Here is a 21,023-nt window from a genome sequence, read left to right on the forward strand (position 1 = left end):
AAAGGTCATCATAAATTGAGCCTTTTTTAAATGCATATCTTTTATTTCCTGATAGCCAAGCGACTTAAGGAAACATCGGAGGAAAGTTGCAGTAAGTCCACAAGCAAACTTAGTTCACTCCCTCACCACATCCATAAATGTCTTCATACAATTTCTTTTGCAGTCACCCGTGGAGGTGGACAAGGCGACAATCAAGTGTGAGACGTCGCCTCCCTCCTCGCCGCGCAGTTTACGCCTGGAAACCAATTTCGCCCAGTTCACAGGCAGTCTGGAGGATGGACGAGGGTATAAACGCTCTCACAGCGGGATGTTATGACATTTAACTCATTATTCGCAACTGACGTGTTGATTAGGTTTGTTTATCGTTTTATTATATCCCTCCTGGAATGATTGCAGAAAACAGAAGAAAGGCATTAAGTCCTCTATTGGCCGGTTGTTTGGGAAGAAAGAGAAGGGGGGTCGAATGGAGCAGACTAGGGATTTTGCCAGGGATGGACAACCTCTACCAGCGTTAACAGGTAGGCTCACGACGTGGCGTGTTGTTTACTTTATAGATATGCGAAGGTACATTTGAGGGGACATCAAATTTGAACAGAATTCCAGCAGGTATCAGCAAGTCACACACAGTTCCAATCATTCAATCCCAAGTAATGATTTATGGATTCATTTTTTTTCAAATATCAGAGAAAAAGAGGGTCTCAGAATAGTATTCCACATAAATATGTAAAGAAATAATGTACAGTAACTGGGATTGAATGTATAAGACCCCCGGAAGATACATAATAATACATATTTGGTGACTGTATGGGTTAAACCAGTGACAAGGACAGTACAGTTTTCTTTTCAAATTAAGAACAAATTAATTGGAACATGAAGCACCTCATTAAGTTTCCTTCATCTTGTTAAATATTATATGAATGTGCAATGTCATGAGGGAGGCAAAATTTCAGCAAAGTCAGAAATAAAACAGCTGATGTTACAAGAGCTACTGAAGTTGGTGAATAAAATGCACCTATAGATACTGTCAAATGTGATTGCAAAGATTATAAGATCACACACAAATAGCACACCACTCTACTTGAACTCAATTTTTTTCCATTCAAACATGATTTGCTTGGCTGAAAAAGAGCTTCACACGGGGTACACCACTGACCAAGGTTGTCAAGTATTCATTTTCATCTTCCAAAGAGAAAATGTGACACATCAGGAAGCAAACATATTCCTCTCCATACAGAAATTCCAAGTCTTCCCAGACCCCATTATAACATTTTGTCCTGTTAAAAAATTGTCGTAGGGACGTCCCAATCGTTTTGTCAATGAAACCTAGCTGCAACTCCACTAAGTCACACACATATTGATGCGGAATGCACTTTTTTTTTTCAGACTTTGACATGGCTGTTGGAGACACTATGACGTTAGGAAAACTGGGCACCCAAGCAGAGAGGGATCGCAGAATGAAGAAAAAGTAAAAGCTAAAGTTAATCTCCTGACATTTTTCAACTTGCTTTTGTTGTTTACTGATTCGTTTTTTTTTCCATCATTAGACACGAGCTCCTGGAAGACGCCAGGAAAAGAGGTTTACCCTTCGCGCAATGGGACGGGCCAACTGTTGTCTCCTGGCTCGAGGTTCTGATTTCATACCATCTGTACAGCTGTATTACCGTTACTACGTAAAATTTTAAACTGTCTATCATTCCTTCTCCAGCTGTGGGTGGGCATGCCGGCTTGGTACGTGGCGGCGTGTCGCGCTAACGTGAAGAGTGGAGCCATCATGTCCGCCCTGTCGGACACGGAGATCCAAAGGGAGATCGGCATCAGTAACCCGCTGCATCGACTCAAACTGCGCTTAGCCATCCAGGAGATGGTCTCCCTTACCAGCCCTTCAGCACCTCTGACCTCCAGAACGGTAAAAACACACACATGGCAAATGATGGTCAACGTCCACACCAACCACACTAAACTGGTATTTTCCTAAAAAAAAATACGTCACCATTCCTCTCACTTGTTGGTGTAAAATTAATAATCCCTCACTTTTTTTTATTTAGATACTTTCACCAGTGTCAGGTCTTTTTTTCTGATAACATGAATTGCATGAAAAAGACAACACCCTGGAAAGCCACTTGAGTATTTATTCATTCTTCATATCAAGCGTCAGGTCCACGTACAAGGATGTTCTTTGTCCTCAATAGTAAGAAAACTACCAGAATACCGGTAAATCGCCAGTAGAACTGATAGTTCTAGTTCCTCTTTAGGACTCTTAATAAATAATTAAACCTTCGTTGTATATTACTGTGCTACACCGGAAACACTACTTGGCCCAACATAGTAGGGATGTGTCACAGGCTAGTATCAGGAGGATGAAACCTGTAAGCTCTGTATTTTTTTAGGTGGTACTTGGTGTAAAACATAACGACTATATTAATACTTGGTCTTTAACCTGAGTATCAAAAATGCAGATTAAATGCTCAAACAGCTTTCCATACAACGCACACACGGTGGCACAACTATAACGTGAAATACACTTCCTCCCTCGGCATCACTCGACACAATAAATGTTTGTCTGTGTGCTTACGTGTTTGTATGCCCAATGCTGTGGGGGTCATCATGTGTGGAAAATACACATTGGATTTGTGTTTGTTTGTTTGTTTGTGTTTGTGTGTGCGTCTGCGTCCTCTGAGCAGTCCTCCGGAAATGTGTGGGTGACTCATGAAGAGATGGAGAACCTGGCTTCATCCACAAAAGCGGTCAGTACCATCTGGGTGCTCCCCCTGCTTCTACCCCACTGCTACCAAACACTCTCACACACCCCCACTGTCTCTGCCGCCACGTGCCGACGTGCACTAAAAACACACACGCTACACACACCAAAGCCTCTCTGTGCTTCTGCTGGTACTTGTGTGTGTGTGTGGTTGTGGTGTGTAACCTGTGCTTCATATGATATGTGCACCGCAGTCTGTGCTTGTGGCAAATCATGTAGCTGTGTTATTTCAGGTATCTCAGAATGAAAAGTGACATTTTTTGGACAAAATGTGCTTGTGTGTAATCAGCATGTTCTTTCAACTTGTTTATTGCTTCTGCCATGCTGCCACTCAGGCCAATGAGGAGGGCAGCTGGGCGCAGGTGAGGTCGCTGCTCTGACAAAATGTGGCCAATCACACAGTTTCACATTAATTCACACGTGAAAGAAATGTGGCAATTTGGTAGCTACCAGTGCGGTTTATTCAGCTGTGTTTATCTTCTTTCTAACTATAGCGGCATCTCGAACATTGACTAAATGTATTACAGGAAGTTTCAACTTTTTCAGGTTCAAAATGGAAACCGCTTATTAGCAAATGTTTTAAATAACATTATTTAAAAAAAGAACTATATAAAAATAATCACCGTCCAAACCTTTTGTTTAACAGCCTATTCCAGTGCTTTTCAATTATTTTTTGCAAAGCCCCAGTTAGGAAAGAGAAAACCTTTTGTGCCCCCACCACTCACATGCTGACTCTAAATAAGATTATTATCTATAAAAGTTGAATAAGTATAGCTAAAACTGCATTTTTTATACTTACCCAACTACTAAACAACTACTACTTTTTTACAGAATTTAAATAGGTTACAGGTTAGTCTAAAACTGAAAAACATAACCAAGTGCATCAAAGTGCCTGATGTAATTAAAGAAAAAATCTTATTTTATAGAAATTATACTTCACATGGCAAAAACAAAGTCTATTGCGTGCGGCCATCCATGTGCCCCCTAGCATTGCCTCGCCACACAATTTGAGAAGGACTGACTAATCCAAATAAATAACTTTCATTTTTTTGACATTCAATTAGTATAGCATTGAATGACAATAAAAATCTTGAATTGGTCCAGTGAAAAACAAAATTCCCTTATAAGGCATAACATTTTTTGGGTAAAATTCCCCCAATAAGATTATCAATAGTTTTGTTGATTTTTATGTTTCCCCAGTAGGTCAGTACAGCGATTCACTATCAGCACTATCTGGACCTTGAATCTGTAATAGCTAAATAGATTGCAACCATGATGAATAACATTTGCTCCACTTGCATTACCTCTACCAGTGTGTGAAAATGTTTGTGACTGTAAATAATAAAAAAGAAAGACCGCACAGTGTGATCTAACCGAGATAGACATATTTTGGGATGATTCCCCGCAAGCTTCTGTTGCCAAGCACATAGCTTGTGATTTATGAATTACACTTTAACATATGGAAGTCTTTCATTGTAGAAAATCAATAACACTCCTCTCCTCGCAGACGCTGGCATACGGAGACATGAATCACGAGTGGATAGGGAACGAGTGGTTGCCAAGCCTCGGCCTTCCACAGTATCGTTCCTATTTCATGGAGTGTCTGGTGGATGCCCGCATGTTGGACCACCTGACCAAAAAAGACCTGAGGAGCCACCTCAAGATGGTGGACAGCTTTCACAGGTCTGACATGTAGCTTATGAACAAAGAGACATAAGAAGGGGGTGGGGAACTGCAGGCACATGACTTGACTCAAGTCAGACGTAAATTTAGGACTCAGGGCGGGAGCTGCGAAAATGATGAAATTTACCTTCAGGGATTACGTCATAATACGTTGTAATACATTATGATACATGATTTTGACCCTTGTGTCCCAAGTCCCAACAGATTTCAGCAACCCTGTTGTTTTGTACCCTTTCTGGCGTGACGTTATTTTTCTTTAGTCCAATCAACATGCCAATTGATTGGACCATGCGTATATCAATCACACAGTTGCCATTGAGATTCATACTCCTGGTAATTCGACCAATTAAAAAGGAATTTAAACTGTTTACTTTCACATCACACTTCTTACATTCATGTTGAAGAATCATGGGAAATAATGTAAGATCACGGTGAATTTATCACATCCCAGTTTTTGTTTTTGAAAATCCAGTGACCCTAACTAAAACCAATGGTGGATGGACACCATTAACTTCACAGATTAGCTAACCAATAGATATTCAAGCATTCACTAAGATTCATTTGGATTTTGCATTTAATTGTTGAAAAGACAATAAAGTATAATAGTCAATACAAAGACTGTTTTATAAGTTTGCACTATGACAAAAACTGTGTGAACATGTGAGTATAGCCAACAAAGCCAAATACATCCTACCAGTGGCTAGATTGTGAATATAGTGTAGGTTATACTGGCAAATAATTTTGACTTGACTTATGACTTGCTGAACTCAGGTAATGACTCGACTCTACTCACTTGAAACGTAGTGGGGACTCAACTCACCTTGATGGATTTTGACACTGTAACTCGGGACTTAACACTTGAAAGGTTAGGACTTGAGACTTAGGTACTTCTTAAAACAATTGACTAAGTCTTTTCTTTTACCTTTTTCAGACAACACAAATAACTGAACTAAATAATGGCAAATATATACTGTACTTGCTATTTTAAATACAAGGGTAGAATACCATGATTTTGTTTAACTGAGGATGGTAATTTTAGCAGATGTCTAGTATCATGAGGAGATGATTTAGGCCAAATTGAATAAGAAAAACCCCCCACAAATGTAAATTCTGTCAAGAAGGTGACTATATGTGACTTACTCCTCCCTCTGGTATGATGCTGATTATTTTCTTCCATCTGCATGTGTGTTCACAAGGGCGAGTCTGCAGTATGGGATCATGTGCTTGAAGAGACTCAATTATGACAGGAAAGAATTGGAGCGCCGGAGAGAGGACAGCCAGCATGACATGAAAGGTAAGATTTGCATCAAAGTGAGCAATAAAGCAAGCACATTTTCACATATTGACGGCCTCCCGGGTGCCAGTGTACCGCCTAGTGGCAGATAGTGACCAAAGCATGGCGACAGCTGCGCTTTTCATCTGTCACAGTCAAGCCAAAGAAGGCCAAAAATCTCCACACACGCACACACATACAGTTGTGATGCCAGAACATACATTCTTCTCCAGCAGACTACAATGAAGTCTTTTTACTGAAGTGTAATGACGTAAAAACAGGCAAGAGAAATGAGTCACAAAGCAATGCTACCATGACGATATGGCGATAAAGCAGTTATCATTCAGTCGTTCACTGCCAAGAATGGATTTTTAGGTCTTTTAAGAATTCCAACATTTCATCCCAGGTATATATCAAGGCCTGGACTCGCACGCCAAATCAGCAATCGATGTGTGCACTGAATCCGTTGGGAGTACTTTTGCAGAAAAACACGTCATAGTTCCAATTTGATTATCGTGTTAAACGGGCTATACATGATCTGCACCATACGTTGTCTAAGGCATTTTACCAAGTCGTCATATTGACTATTTGGAAGCATAGTCGTAAAGTAGCAACATGAGCTAACGTAGCCAACTTATGGAAACGTTTTCAATTTTTTATTCAGAACCACTTCCGTAAACCCCCAGGACCTTTTGCCATACACAGGCCAAAAGCACCACCCAACGTGGTTGACCAATTTATATATCCACCTGTGTCATCAATGTTGTCCTAGCTAGCTAACAAGATTGTCCATCATCTAAGTTTGCTAACGCTCTCCACGCTAGCACGACTTAAGAGGCCAACAACAAAGTAACGACAAAGATGTTGATACACTGCCAAGATGGCCTTTATTGTCTGATAACCTAAACCTTCAATATAATTCTCATTCGTTGGCCAAAACGTGCACAAACACTTGTGTACAAAATGGGAAGATTCAGATTTGGCGTTTGTTTACAACACCTAATTCACTACTCCATACGAGTCCGCGCTGATTGGTTTACGTGTGCTAGTATTTATGTATCTATTGGAATGAAAAACATTATGAATCACAAAGAATGCTTCCAGTAACAGCCATTCCAATCGAAGAGTGAAGGTAAAATCAGGCTTTTCATTCACTCTTGAAAGTATGACAATAGAATGTTCAGCTCAAAGCCTATCAAGCCTACAGGATAGAAAGCGCACACGCATACGTGTAGGCTGCCCTCTCACCCTTTCGACCTTAAGCTGTGGACATGAACTTGATTCAGCTGTTGCTCAAATCAGACCCCCGGCCTGTTTAGACACGCACACGCACGCACGCCGCCTGTTCCAGCGTGGAAAGTTTACCGACAGCTGGCCTGCAAACCAACAAAGGGAGTGTGCCAGGCACTCGACACTGCGCCGACACGCACATTATCTCTTTATCTCGCTCGCGCCCTCTTTATCGTGGCGCCCGGCGCACTGCTAAAACCTCTGTACGATCCGTGCCTCGGTACATAAATGGATTCACTCTTGCTCACGTTAGATGTATTGGTGTGGACCAATGAGCAAGTGATCCACTGGGTTCAGTCCATCGGCTTGAGAGAGTACAGCGGCAACCTGTTGGAGAGCGGAGTTCACGGGGCGCTGGTTTCTCTGGATGAGACCTTCGACTACAGCAGCCTGGCCCTCATCCTGCAGATTCCCATGCAGAACACACAGGTGCTGACAGAACAAAACCACAACCAACACACAAATGAGAATTTGCTTCATAAACCGCTGGGTCGGACCTAACCCGAATTAGGTCAAAAAAGGGACACCTTCTTTGTGATTTGTTCAACCCCAAAACTGAGCTGAAGTGAATGACCCCCCCACAAAACAAAACAAAAAACATCAATTTTGTTTTGGGGGGACGTTTTGAACAGAGCAGCCCAATCTTTTAGGTTATTTACAAAAATAACTACATTTGTTGGACATTATACAAAATCATCCAATTTTTGGACTGTGTTTTGTGTGTTATTTATTTTGACCCAAAATGTTCATTTAAATTAATAACTCAAAGTTGGTTTGATTCCTTTTTTTGATCCAGTTTTTATACACTCTAAAAAACCCAGAACCCAGATAGTTGGGTCAAAATATTCAAAATATTGGGGTGGTCCTTTTTATCCAAACTTGATTTGTTTCGGGTTTTTTTTCCACCCAACTATTTCGAGAGAGTAATAACAAACCTCTGTACACAGTAGGCCTAAAAGGGACAGTCCACTTATTTAATCATTTCAGCAGTAAAAAGTCAATATTTTGTCTATAATTGATTTGACGATTAAATTGTGGTTTTTGTACAATCAATTCCTTTTAGGGGACCAACCTTTATCTGAGTCAATTTGACCCAACATTTTTTTATACAAAAAATGGGGTCAAATTGACCCAAGTTTCATCCCATGATTGGGGTTATTTTTGACTCAACTGTTTTTAGAATGTACTCATTAGTCTGTGTCATTCTTATGGCTCATCGAATAACACAATTGGCAATAAAAAACAGTTATGAGTTAGTATGTTGTGTCGCGTTTTGTCGCTTTGTTGTGTTAACCAAGACTAGAAAAAACAGCAGTATGTTTGAAACCAGTCTTTCCTTCTGCCAGCATTTCCTTCTGCTCCAGTTGCTCTCTGATCCACAGTTGAGTTCACCTTCAACAATTCCCCAATCACAGGCCGTAGAACAAATGACTCACTGGGGTGGCGTCAAAAAGATGTTATTTAAGGATACTCAGTCATTTGCTGAGAATTTTAGCGTCTTTAATTCACTGAAAGTAATCTAACAAATAGAAAGGTGGCCGAAAACCTGAATGCAAGCAACTGCCAAGTCAACAAGGTACACCTGGACAAGACACAAACGGTGTAGGGAGCTTATTGGTTGATAAGCACAGGTAGACTAATGAGACAGCTGCAAAGGGACACAATAAAAGGTCAAATCTAAACGAAAGCCGAGATAAAATAATAATACTTGAAAAAATATGTCAAACATTACTCAAAGCTGAAAGTCAAAACAAACATGTATGTAGCTATGGATTTTAATTTTGCTAACATATAGTTAGCGTATAGCTAACATACAGCTAGATAGTCTATATGCACATACGTATATACATACTGTATATGCATGTGTCTGTGTGCATACGTATATGCACAATTGCACACATATATTACATATATGTAAACATACACTGTATGCACCTCTATAGGTAAATACTCTGTATGCAAATATGTAAATATGTACATATGTGTACATATTTGCACATATATGTGCTATATATTTATATGTATGTATACAAACACTATTTGAACATATTGTATATGTTGCGTGTATATTGTATACTGTATTTACATATAATAAAGGAAATTGGGCAATTCTGTCACTAATTCAAGTACAAAGACTATATATATACATACACGCATATATGTATATATGTACATATAATATCAGCCAATTGTATGTCAGATATAGCGTATTTAAAAAAAAAAAAATATGGCATAGACAGACAGACACAATATAAGTGCATCCATTTAACATTTACCATACCAAACCTATATTAAATCTTACATTATATGCTGATTCCATGTAGGTAGAAAAACCCTGAAAGGGTTGCCATCCAATTGTGAGGCACATACAGATAGAAAAAAAATGGTCACTTATTTTGTGAACCTAACATGCATTTCTTTTGGAAAGCAGGAGGAAGCCCATGCAAGCATTTGTTGTTGCTGTTGCCGTTGCGTCGGTAAATCTGTCGTGTGTTATTTCTCAGGCCCGGCAGGTTCTAGACAGGGAGTTCAACAACCTGTTAGCCTTGGGGACCGACCGACGACTCGAGGAGGTCATATAGCATGTCATGTTGCTGATTTGATTCAAATGTTGTTTACCGTTGTCTAGCCTAATCTTCTTCCTGCCCCGCAGAGCGGAGACGACAAGTCTTTTCGCCGCTCTCCATCGTGGCGGAAGAGGTTTCGGGCCCGAGAGGGAGGAGCGGGGCTGGGGATGATGGCGGGCTCCATGGAAACGCTTCCCGCTGGCTTCCGTATGCCCTCCATGTCCATGCCGCCCTCAATAAACCTCATGCCCAAGAAACAGCTCCAGCCTGAAGGTGTGGACTGACCGCATGGCTTGACCACTTTTGGGCATGAGTGTGCATGGAGTTTCTACTAACTGCACGTTGTGTTTTCTCTTGATAACCCCTTTTGTGCCAAGCTCCGCCCCCGGCCTCCCCGAGGCTTGACCCCTCTACGGTGCGGACCTACTCATGCTAACTGACTTTGGCTTACTAATTGGAGCCCTGATGCTAACAGGTAAGCTTTCGAAAATAAAAACAGAACATATATATATGTATATATATATATATATTAGGGGTGTGAATCTTCGACTCACAATTTTTGCGTCTCCAGCTTAATTCATTCAAATGTACTCGATTTGATTCAATGACAAATTCTAACATGGTTTCATGCCCAGTAACTTTCTTGGTCTATCTTCTGTCTCCCAGTGCATTGTCATTACCTGTACGGACACATGCTTGCGGCCTTTTGAGAGTGACATGCCAAATTTGAAGAGAGTGCTACCAGGGTGCCAGTGGGGTGAGGGCCGCCAGCCCCACCTCGCACCTTTCACCTCCTTCGGACACGTGCAATACCGAGGCCAGGTCTGACCTTCGAACTCTTGAGAGAGCCCTCAGGGCCGCTCTCGCTGCTGTAAAGGAGACCCGTTCCGGTCTCTCCCAGTTGAACCCAGTGCTCCCAGTAGCCTCGTCACCGTGGTTTTTGTGCTCCCCGAATCTCAGCCGTGGGTCGTCGTCCTCCCGTTCCCGAAGTCTCAACGTGGCCAACTCGCCACTACTCGTTACCCTTCTATCGGTTATGCAAGGTATTACTCAATGATGGTATCTGTACTGTATATAAAATGGATGACTACATTTTTATAAAGTATACAAATATATATATATATATACATATATATATTGGAAATATATATGGAAAAGTGATATAATGGCTGTATGAAACCTATCGCCCTGTAATCAATGGTGACTGTTCTCTCACTTTTTTTTGTCTTAGTGTCGGACCTTGTGTGTCTTTTGCTGTATGACGTAAGTGTGTGACTTAGCAATTGAAGGAGCTCGCTAAGGAGAATCTCAACGAGCTTCTCCTCACAGGTTCATGGGTCCAATTTCCTCTTTTGACACCGCGCCCCCTTCCCTGTATGACACTGTGTAGCCTAGAGAAGAGAGGATGCCGTTACAAGAAGAGAATGCGTGTGCGAGTGAACGATCCGATCCGTGCGATCCGTGCGATCCGTGCGATCCGTGCGATCCGTGCTATGTGGCTGTTGGGTGTCAACACTGTAGCTCCTCTCCGCTGCTGCTCCGCATCATTTCAGCGACATTACGCCATGATGTGAAATTGCTCCGACCGATCGGCGATCCAAGTCCAATCGCTTCCTGTTTAGTTGCCATGGAGACGTGCCAGTGAAGAGTCAGTATGTTCGGCTGCCCGCATTCAGCGAAAAACACAACGTATGAACCAAGATAAGTGCTGAATGGGCGCGCAATCGTTTCGGGTTTCTTTTTTTCTATATTTTTTAGGGTTTTCCGAGGTGTTTAAAAGGTGTAATGTGCTATGTGGCAGCTATGAGTACTGTGTCTTTATTCCAGGTGTGAACCAATGCTGACATATCAAGATTTTATTATTTGGCTATTTAAAAAAAAAAAAAAAGTACTGTATCTATGACACTATATAGACATGAGTAAAGCTGTTTTTTAAAGAATTGTGTGTCGTAATTCTTTTTGCTTTTTAAAAATGTAAAATCATTATACTTGAGCGCCTCTCAGAATTGAATCAATTATTCTCCGAAAATATCGCCGGCCGCATAGCATGATCGCTTAAGTCATATTTCATTGGAAGAAATCATTTTTAGAAGCACAGTTTAATTTTTATTGGATCATTTTACTTTTGTATGCTTTTTCACATACCTGGTTAAATAATTGTTATTTAAAAAAAAAAAAAAAAACGCACCAGTGTGTTCTAAGAATTTGTGTTTTTTCTTGTTTTTCAAATATATTGACTGACATTATTGTTTGTGGCCGATGATATGCCAGCAACAGTTGAATCGCTAGTTGCCAGTCATAGCGAGGACACACAATCATATTTCACAATCTTTGTATTCAAAATGGTCTTTATTGCAAGGACTGGTCAGGAAATATCATTTTTCCAAACATCTACAAATACACAACAATCTTAGTTATAAAAGTCAAAAATAAGTTAGCAAAAAAAAACAAAAAACACAACCAATATAAAATAAACTGGCAAAACCACTCTGTAGAAAAAGGGAACGTATTTACATCACTAGCATTCGTAACCAGTTTAACATTAAGCAGAGCTTGGTCAAAACTGCCATGGTACATGTTGGCCCCAAAAATAAACTCATGGTTCTTTGCATCAAAACACACACAAAATAAGAACGAAAGATTAGGGAAAGGTTTCGAAAAAGGAAAGCTTAAATTAAGTAAGGAGAAAAACTAGGCCTTATTCATATAAAGTCTTTTCGATTGCAAGCTTTCGACGTACTCTTTGGATTGTGATCTAAGGCAGGGAATAGAGGAAATAAGGCCAAAGGTGGAATTTATTTTGTCTCGCGGACTCTTTGAAAGATAGTTGCCTTCAAGGTGAACTGTGATTGAAATAGGAAAATAAAGGCCCGTTTTCTGATCGTCAGAGGCACAGTGTTTGTTCTTCGTCTGGGTCCGCTCTGTGGAAGTTCTTATTTGGGAATGTCCACAGGAAAGGTCACCGCTCCGTTCGCAGCGGCCATGCCCTCCACGATGGAGCTCAGGGTTTGAATGGTGTCTTGTTCTGGAGAATCGGCGGCACTCAAAAGCTCTGCGGAGAATCACATATTATGACCATGAGCATTTGGCACCCTGTGGAGTTTTAAGTCTAAAAAAAAAGTCCCCGTATGGCAAAGGGCAGTTCTGAAGGCCACCGAGTTGTGAACTGGACTCACCCTCGCTGCTGTAGCTTTGCGTGCACTGCTCCGGGGTGCTGCTCCACTCGGGGCTACTGCAGCAGGTGCTGCCTGAACTGGGCTCGCTTGACGACGACACCTGTTGCCGTGGAGACGTGCACAAGCAGACGTCGCTGTCAGTCAAAAGTGTTATGACACGGCGCCAATAAAGAAACACCGGAGCCACACACAGGCAGGAGACCCCACACGAAGGCGAGTGTGGATGATGAGCATCAATGACATTTTTAAACAGATGCTCAAAGTCCTTTTGAACGCGTCAATGTAACAGTGTAAAGTTGTTACAATTCCATTTTCATGACTTCCACGCGTTATGAGATCCTTCACAATGCTACTCACTCTGGGCTGGTTCTGTGCGGCCCGGTAATGGCCCATCTCGGTGTCCTGCTGGTTGAAGGAGGACACCAGGGCCTGCAGCCTCTCAATGTACTGGATGGCGCTTCTCAAGATCTCCACCTTGGGCAGCCGCTGGTTGGGGTTCATGAGGGTGCTCCTCTTCAGCGCGTCGAACGCCTCGTTGACCTTCTTCAGCCGTCTCTTTTCCCTCAGCGTGGCCGCTCTCCTTCGGTCCATGGTCACCGTCTTGCGTTTGCAAAGCTTGCAGGCCCACGGCAGGCACTGACCGGGGCAGTGGGGCTCGGAGTGGGGCGACAGCGACGACGGCGAGGGCTTATCCTCGGGCTGCATCATCCCCGCGCCCCCGGAGAGAGTCCCGCACAAGCCCATCACCGAGTTCTTGTCCTGGAAGCCGGCTTGGTCGTACGCCCCGGGGAGACGAGCGGGGAAGTAGTTGTCCCCTCCTTCGTAAAAGCGTTGGTCTGGGAAGAAGTAAGGGTTGGTCTCGAAAAGCTCCATGTCGGACGAGGTTGCGATGCGTGAGGATCCCTGGCTTCCCTTGGAACCGCTTTAGCTAGCTAGCGTGGCGTTCAGGTCCCTCGCCTGGAGCGTGTGTGTCCGAGTGTACGCGCGCGTGCCTGCCTGACTGCCTTCGTCCTTGGCTTGTGTTTGTGATGAGTGGAAGACGTGTGGGGAACAACTGGTGTGGAGCAACTGTAGGCTGGCATTTAAACCCCTCTGCCTGCTGCAGGATCACCGGGTTAAATTTAGCACGAGTCCCCAGAAACCCGAGCCGACGTTTAGCTGTTGCTGCACATCTATGCTTCATATCTCAGTCGGGCCCTGATCTCCGGAGCTTTCCAGGCCCGTGCGTGTGTGTGTGTTTTTGCTTGCGAGTGTCTCAAGAGCCCGGCGTATGATCGAGTTGCTGGGGAAATGGGAAAGATAACCGCGCATCAAAGATGTCGGCCTTAATGAGCTAATCCCGGCCTCGCGTCCCCATCCATGACGCTATACATGAAGTCCCCCATAATAGGGGCGCCGAGTTGGCAGCTGTCACTTGTCCCAATAATATGCGATGATAAAAAAGTTGTTTGACTCAGAGTTGTTTGTACAGAGGAAATGAGGCCGAGGATTGATGTTTACCTAAAACTGGGTCACGGATTACTACTTCGCTTTGTGTCGGGAAGTCAAAATGACCGACCGGCGTGGAGATCATTTCATGATGTCTGCAATGGCAGAAAGTACACATTATTTCTTATTTTATTAAGAAACAAAAATTACATTTAACCACCCGAAGCAGTGGGATAAATACGTACGGCGATGAGCCCAAGACAGTTTTCGTAGATATTTAATAAAATGCTTAATTCATTGAGTCTTTGTGTAAATTAGTGAACAAAAAAGTAATAATTAAAAGTAGGGATTGCTAAAGTCAATTTTTTCATGTCTAATACAAATAATGCAGTCTTGAGGATTGTCCATTACAGATCCTATTGTCACTCACAAAATAATAATGCGTAGTTTACTTGATATTGACATCTAAATACACCAAATTTACTGTACAACTTTTCACATGGCAGAAATGGAGGCACATGGCAACCATGACGACAGCTTGTCTGTGCTGATGGCATGTTGCTCAAGAGAAATTGAGGATAAATGAAATACTGTAGTTCGGGTTTTTAAGAATTGGATCAGGCTAGTTTTAATCAAAACAACTTTACACTAATCCAAGAAGATTGGATCAGACTATTCCTCATAATAATAATAATGATTGGCCTGCTAGCCATCCATTTCACAGTCAATATGTCTTCCATTCATCCAAGCTACAGAAAATTATCAATAAACATGCCTGTATCTCAATTTTGGATCATGTAAGATTTGTTCAAACTAATATTTCACATATTCAATTGTCATGTGCTTAGAAAGTTGAAGACCCAAATGAAGGGTAGCAGGAAATATTCATGAATAGGAATTCAATCTCAAAATAAAAGGCCAATGGAATCAAAAAACAACAAATCAACAAGATCCAAAACACAAACAAATTTTGGCAACACAGCTTGGCTTGGGAGCATGAACACTGACAGCAAACAAACAATGAATCACTGAAGATGGAACTAAATACAAGCCAACTGACGAACCAACGAGAAACACCTGACACAAAGATTGCAGGGAGCTGATTGGTCCACACAAGGTGGACACAATCAAACTTAACAAGTGGCATTGTCAAGTGGGACAGAAAATCAGCATAAACATTCATCCTGGTATCAATCTGAATCCACCATTTGAGCAGTTTACTCAAGCAAGGTCATTATATTTCATGAAATATTTATATTTATATTTGCAATATTGACAAAAACGAATGATGGTTACTATAAAAAAAAAAGGTCATTTCTGTTTTTCTCAGTTAATTTCAAGAAGTCATCTGAACCATGGTCATTTGGGATTTGGACTTGGATTTACTTTAATAGTTCTTTATTACACTGCATTTAGTGACCTATATTTAAAAAAAAAAAAAAAAAACTAACCCTAAAACCAATGAGAAGAAAACCATAAAATCATTTCAAAAACAGAAGTAAAACCAAAATAAAAACCAACAATAATAAAAAAAAAAAATCCCAAACTACTACAACCCTTTATGACCTCACGGCGAAAACCACAAACAATATTAAACCACAAAAGAACTTTGGGTCTTGCTTTTTCTCACTTATTATGACGCAGTAGTGACCTTGCGGGAAACGGACAAGCCTGTGCGGGAACGGGCAGAGCTCAACGTGGACTTGTCACCGGCTCCTCTTACTCCAGAAGATCCGGTAAGAGTGACGAAATGAACACGCATCGGTGGAAATGTTCTTCCTTGACCTGACCTCCGAGCGCTAATCCTTCCAGGAGATGTCTCACCGGCTAATTCCGACTAACTTCCGCTGGGTTGCACACACGGCCGAAACACACAAACTCTCTCTTTGGGTAGACGGGACGGATTACCATCATCGGAAGTGACTCGGCCTGTTAGTTAATACAGACTTGTGATTTTTTTTTTTTTTTTTGGTCCATACTTCAGAATAGATTCATTGATGCTTTCATTCATATAACTTATCATAATACAATCTGTGTGTTTTCTTTAAAGCTTATTTTTATCATATTTTCCAGGAGTGGACAGTCCATTGGGACAGAAGGCGAACGATGAGTGACGAGAAATGTAAAAAATAAAAATAAAAAAAAGTGTGTGTGTGTGTGTGTGTTTTTTTTTTTTTTTTTTGGGGGGGGGGGGGGGGGGGGGGGTTGTCCTTTAATTTGTCACTCACTGTCAGAGGTGAGCAATCCATCGGAGACAGGGTGAGGTCCATCACTGACAGACACCCGTTTTGCCAATGAACAATGATGGGGCAGATTTCCCATCTCCTGGGGAGACAATGTGATAATGATGGAAGCATAGGTAAAATAAAATGACACACTGACAATTACAGCTGATTTGGTTAGAAAAAAATGGCAGATGAATGATGGATGACACACCAGCAAAAATCCGTAAAATCCGTAAAAAACACCTCAGATTCTTTTCTCTTAATGCAACAGAGTTCTGACATGTGCAGTTAAAAAGAAAAAATGTTTTTTTTTTTTTCAGCATTTCACCAGTGTTATACCAATACATTCAAGTCCATTATTCTTCTGTTTTAATTATGTTTTTTTAACATTTTTAATTATGTTCATTCAGCATTTTATCATTTTTTTGATTGCATTTTGTAATCGTTTGTTGAAATTTCATATGGTTGAGTTGTTTTTCCATGTGTTGCATGCGTTTTTTTGTTATAAACGCTTTTTGTCTTTTCCACATTTTAGTTCTGTGACTTTTGGGGTCCTTTTTAGTTTGTCCTGGTCATGGTCGTGACAATTGAGGGGGGGGGGGGGGGGTAGCATTGTCATCATCCAGTCTGAAATCAAGGCCGGTCACATGTTTTTCAGTTGAGTATCAGCTCAAAAAGATCTGGTTTTAAAATTGTTTATAGTCAATAATAGCACATTTTAGTTTTACACTCTTTTCAAAACACTGCTGATTTACAGCCATATAAAATGTATCATCTTGAGATACCTTTATTCAAATAAAAGTAAGATCATTTTGACCATTTGGAAACTGGTCCAATTCCTCTACTTCCCTGCATTGCATTGCTGAGGTATAGAACCGAACATAATTGTGCAAATGAAATATTTTTAGAACAGTACGGGCCGTGACAATATCACTTTTGGGAAAGAAAAAAAAAAAGCAGTACAAGTGTACTATTACAAGCCAAAAGTTAACTGACTAGCTATTTAATCCAAAACATCCTTAACGGACATATTATGGTGTCTTCAACAGAGTTTTTGGCGACCTTTTCTCAAAGTCCAGAACTCTCGATAAATAGCTACACTTTATACACACACACACACACACACACACACACACACACACACACATATATATATATACACTTTGTATATATAAACACACACATACATACACACACTGTGATTGGCAGGCGACCAGTCCCGCCCACTGCCCGAAGACTGCTGGGATAGCCACCAGCAATCCAGCTAGTAAGATTACTAGCACTTGTTTATACATTTTCCATTCATTTAATATTGCGATGTAAATGAGCCAAATGTATCTCCCTCAGCGGCGATTTAAAATGACCTCAGTCAGTGATATAAAATGACAGGCAAAGATTTGAGCGGTTTCTCGCTCCTAGCGGCTCGGGTTCTCATCTGCTTCAGGCCCGAGGTGGAGCTGCAGTGGGCTGTCAGGTTAATCTGTGATGGATGGCCACTGATGGTGGAGGGAGCACAAAGACGCCTGTGTTGGTCCGGGGCTCCGACAGGAGTCTCAGTCACTCACGCCCGTCTCATATCTTAACCCATTGTCAGCACAACTATGGACGTGCGTGCGTGCGTGCGTGCGTGCGTGCGTGCGTTTCGGTGCGTCGGCTCGGCACACTTGTGCCCTTTGCCGGGTTAAAGCCCTCCTCAGCAGTTTTCAAGCCAACACTTGACATGCAATAAATCGGAGATGGGGGGGGGGGGCTGCCCCGGGTGGTGTTTACTGTTTGCTTTGCATGCAGTAGTAAATGGATCAAACTATCAAAATGATTATTCCCATCTACTCATTTAAATGTGGCATTCATTTTTTCCAGTCCCATCCTCCAGCAAAAACTACAAAATGATGTTTGCATACACACCAAATGTAAATGTAATGTAGTAAGTGTGTGTGTGTGTGTGGGGGGGTGGCAGGGATTGCCCTGTCACTGGCAACACTGTTCCAATTTTCCTCAGTGACAAGAAGCAGCACATTGCAGGACAGCTGAGCAGGACAGTGGAAGGGGGAGGAAAGGGGAAGTATTAGTCCACGTCAATCCCCAACCCCCCCACCCCCAAACTCCGACCCCCAGGTTAGCCTCAAGATCATCGTTGACCTGCATGCTTGTCATGCGAGCACAGTCGGGAAATCTCATACATGTAAGTAGAGAGTAAAATAACAAAATGGAGGGAGTCTTGATTAAAGGTAGATAAAACCTTGGACGGGAAAGGACGAAGGCCGCCTTTGTCCAATTACATTCCCGGAAAAGTTCTAAAATGTTGCGAAAGCACATTTTTGGGCGGCTGATCAAGCTAATTTCAACTTTATGTCAGAATGATAGCAAGAGAAAATTAAAGCGTTTAAGGTGTCCCCCGCTTACTGTCTGAAGACTGCTGGGATAGGCACCAGCAAGCCTGCGACCCTTGTAAGTATAAACTGCTAAAGAAAATGGATGGATGGGTCAGATCTACTAATTAAAAAAAAAAAAAAAAACTTTCCGGTAGTATATTATACAATCATTTGAATTGATTTCAGTCATTTTGCCACTTGTTGTTGACTGATGACATCACAGTTAAGGTCATTTTTAAATGATGAATTAGCCAAATCGTTAAGTCATGGTGGCTGTGTGATGCAAAGTTTGTTCATAAAACATGTTTGCATTAGCTACTAAATACTTAATTGTGGCATTTAAGCTAACATTACGTACGAACAGCTTATTTTTGACCAAGCTATGAACAGGTTTACATTAAAACTGATTTCAAATCAGGCTTAGTTTTTTGTTGCCTGAAGATTTTTCAGTGGATTTAGTTAGTAATGTAAAATAGTAAACTGTCTATAAATTCATGTTTAAATCATTTACAAGTGTACTTGTTTTTAATGATAACAAAAGCAATTAACATATGTGAAAATAAATGGCCTGGATTCCTCTTTAAAATAGTTCCTCAACATGACTTTTACAGGTGATCACAGGTGCAATCCATATGATTTCAAGCTTTATGACCATTGTATTTTTTCTAGAGCTGATTCAAACTAGAACTGTCCAAATTTTTTACTGCCCATTACCACAAAAAAAAAGTTGATATTGACGTTGCTGGCGCTCCTTGGGAGGGTTCCCCTTGACGCTTTTTCCCGTCAATGGCACTCAATGTGCTAATGTTTCTTAATACATTTCTTTCCTCCCACTTCTTGGCCTGCTCAACCCCCTAGCGTAAACCAATAAATCACATCACGTAGATTTTTCCCTTTCAGGTCACAATGACATGATGACACAGACAAAAGCGGAGACGATTCTTGCACGTCTCCACTCCGGCGTCCCACCACTTGTGTTGAGTAATGGCCCCCTTACATAAGCTGTCCCGCTTGACTGATGTCTAAAGGGGACTCGCTTCTACTATGGCTCGTTTAATCATAGGGAGAATACTGCCATTCATTGGCTTTTGGAATGAAGTGACCCACCTGTGTTTTCACAAGGCTCTGGAGGCCCGCAGAAAGCTTTCTAAGTCCGGGAGGAAACAGTAGTTGTGTAGCCCGGCCGTGCCGCTGCTCGCTGGCGCTTTTATCGCACGCTAATCCCGACAACAAACAGAATGGGCGGCATGTGCATGCGCAGCTGTCGCCGTCTTAGTGCAAGTGGTGTCAGGTTAAGTCACAGGAATGGACGCCGGACCATCCGCTGCCCTTCCCTTCTCCGGCATGTCGCTCGCTGCGAGGCGTCAGCGCTCAGGACGCAAAACGCAGACAAACACAAACGCGGGCATGCATTCGTAACCCACTTCCCACAAACATGCTTTGCAGCTCACGCGTAGCGCGCAAGTTGATTATAGCAACCTGATACTCAAGTAAGAGGTACTACTTTGGTAGAATCGTGATCTAGTTAAAATAACACGGTTATGGATTTATTTCTCATCAACAAATCAAATTTAAGAACAAAAAAATACTCCCTAATCGTAATGTACTGTAATTGGTCACTTGTGGACTCCGACACAAATGTGCTGACACCCAGTTTGCTATGCGGCACCCAGTGTATACATATATATTAGTACCCATTCTGCAAAATATGACTGAATAATTTTCACAATTATGTCCATCTTAATTTGATAATCTCCCTCTCCTTGTGCCTTAACCTGTATTACCATCTTTTTTTGGATGATTCCACTGACCTTCTCCCATGTCAGACATAGGACAAATTTAGCAACTTGGTTTCTGGAGCGACAAAATAGTCAGACACAACAGAGGGAATGTGTATGTGCGTGTTTACTACTACAACTATTAATAATAACAATAATTTCAAAATTTTCCGTCAGAAATTGTCACAATGGTCAATGACATACTTGTAAATCTTATGTGCAAGGTTGTTGAGATATTTTTTTTATTTCTAACTCTCAAAGTACCTGCTAACCATATACAGAAAAATGTTTATGTCTGGACTAAACGTGAAAATACGTCGCTGGCATTGAATGGGTTAAGTGTCTGGGAATGAATGTCTGAACTCTTTTAAAAAATACAAATAAAAAACACATGAAAATAAGTCCCTGGCAATAAATGAGTTAAGTATCTGCAATTGAATGTTTGGAATCTTAAAAAAAAGTGAAAATAAGTC

At 41.5% G+C, this 21,023-nt stretch overlaps 2 protein-coding genes across 4 annotated transcripts in view; one reads left to right on the forward strand and one right to left on the reverse strand.

Moving 5' to 3' along the window:
* ppfia4 (PTPRF interacting protein alpha 4) overlaps positions 1-11,511 on the forward strand; it is a 57,203-nt gene extending 45,692 nt beyond the window's left edge. For 2 of the 3 annotated variants that reach the window (XM_088423650.1, XM_088423652.1), the window contains 15 exons: positions 56-91; positions 164-285; positions 397-518; positions 1,384-1,465; positions 1,545-1,626; positions 1,706-1,906; positions 2,682-2,744; positions 3,094-3,120; positions 4,266-4,441; positions 5,638-5,735; positions 7,258-7,433; positions 9,509-9,577; positions 9,658-9,844; positions 9,949-10,046; positions 10,238-11,511. In XM_088423650.1, the coding sequence (XP_088279776.1) occupies positions 56-91; positions 164-285; positions 397-518; positions 1,384-1,465; positions 1,545-1,626; positions 1,706-1,906; positions 2,682-2,744; positions 3,094-3,120; positions 4,266-4,441; positions 5,638-5,735; positions 7,258-7,433; positions 9,509-9,577; positions 9,658-9,844; positions 9,949-10,007 (1,500 nt within the window). In that variant the 3' untranslated portion in view covers positions 10,008-10,046; positions 10,238-11,511. The remainder of the gene's footprint in view (positions 1-55; positions 92-163; positions 286-396; positions 519-1,383; positions 1,466-1,544; positions 1,627-1,705; positions 1,907-2,681; positions 2,745-3,093; positions 3,121-4,265; positions 4,442-5,637; positions 5,736-7,257; positions 7,434-9,508; positions 9,578-9,657; positions 9,845-9,948; positions 10,047-10,237) is intronic. The other variant, XM_088423651.1, reaches the window with a different exon arrangement.
* A 396-nt stretch (positions 11,512-11,907) lies between these two features.
* Positions 11,908-14,424, reverse strand: myog (myogenin). The gene is made up of 3 exons (XM_088424049.1): positions 13,105-14,424; positions 12,748-12,847; positions 11,908-12,623 (listed from the first exon to the last, which is right to left on the reverse strand). The coding sequence occupies exons 1-3, from the start codon at positions 13,618-13,620 to the stop codon at positions 12,505-12,507; spliced, it is 735 nt and encodes a 244-aa protein (XP_088280175.1). The 5' UTR covers positions 13,621-14,424; the 3' UTR covers positions 11,908-12,504.
* Positions 14,425-21,023: the final 6,599 nt, after the last annotated feature.

The sequence above is a fragment of the Hippichthys cyanospilos genome, chromosome 9 (genome assembly GCF_059441005.1).
Source record: "Hippichthys cyanospilos isolate Australia breed blue-spotted pipefish chromosome 9, RoL_Hcya_1.0, whole genome shotgun sequence".
Lineage (NCBI taxonomy): Eukaryota > Metazoa > Chordata > Actinopteri > Syngnathiformes > Syngnathidae > Hippichthys > Hippichthys cyanospilos.

Excerpts from the sequence above, each read along its gene's own strand:
- myog (XM_088424049.1), bottom strand. The coding sequence starts at position 13,620 with ATGGAGCTTTTCGAGACCAACCCTTACTTCTTCCCAGACCAACGCTTT. Across the intron at positions 12,848-13,104 it reads CCGCACAGAACCAGCCCAGA|GTGTCGTCGTCAAGCGAGCC; the intron begins GTGAGTAGCATT and ends CCACGGCAACAG. Across the intron at positions 12,624-12,747 it reads GCAAAGCTACAGCAGCGAGG|AGCTTTTGAGTGCCGCCGAT; the intron begins GTGAGTCCAGTT and ends GATTCTCCGCAG.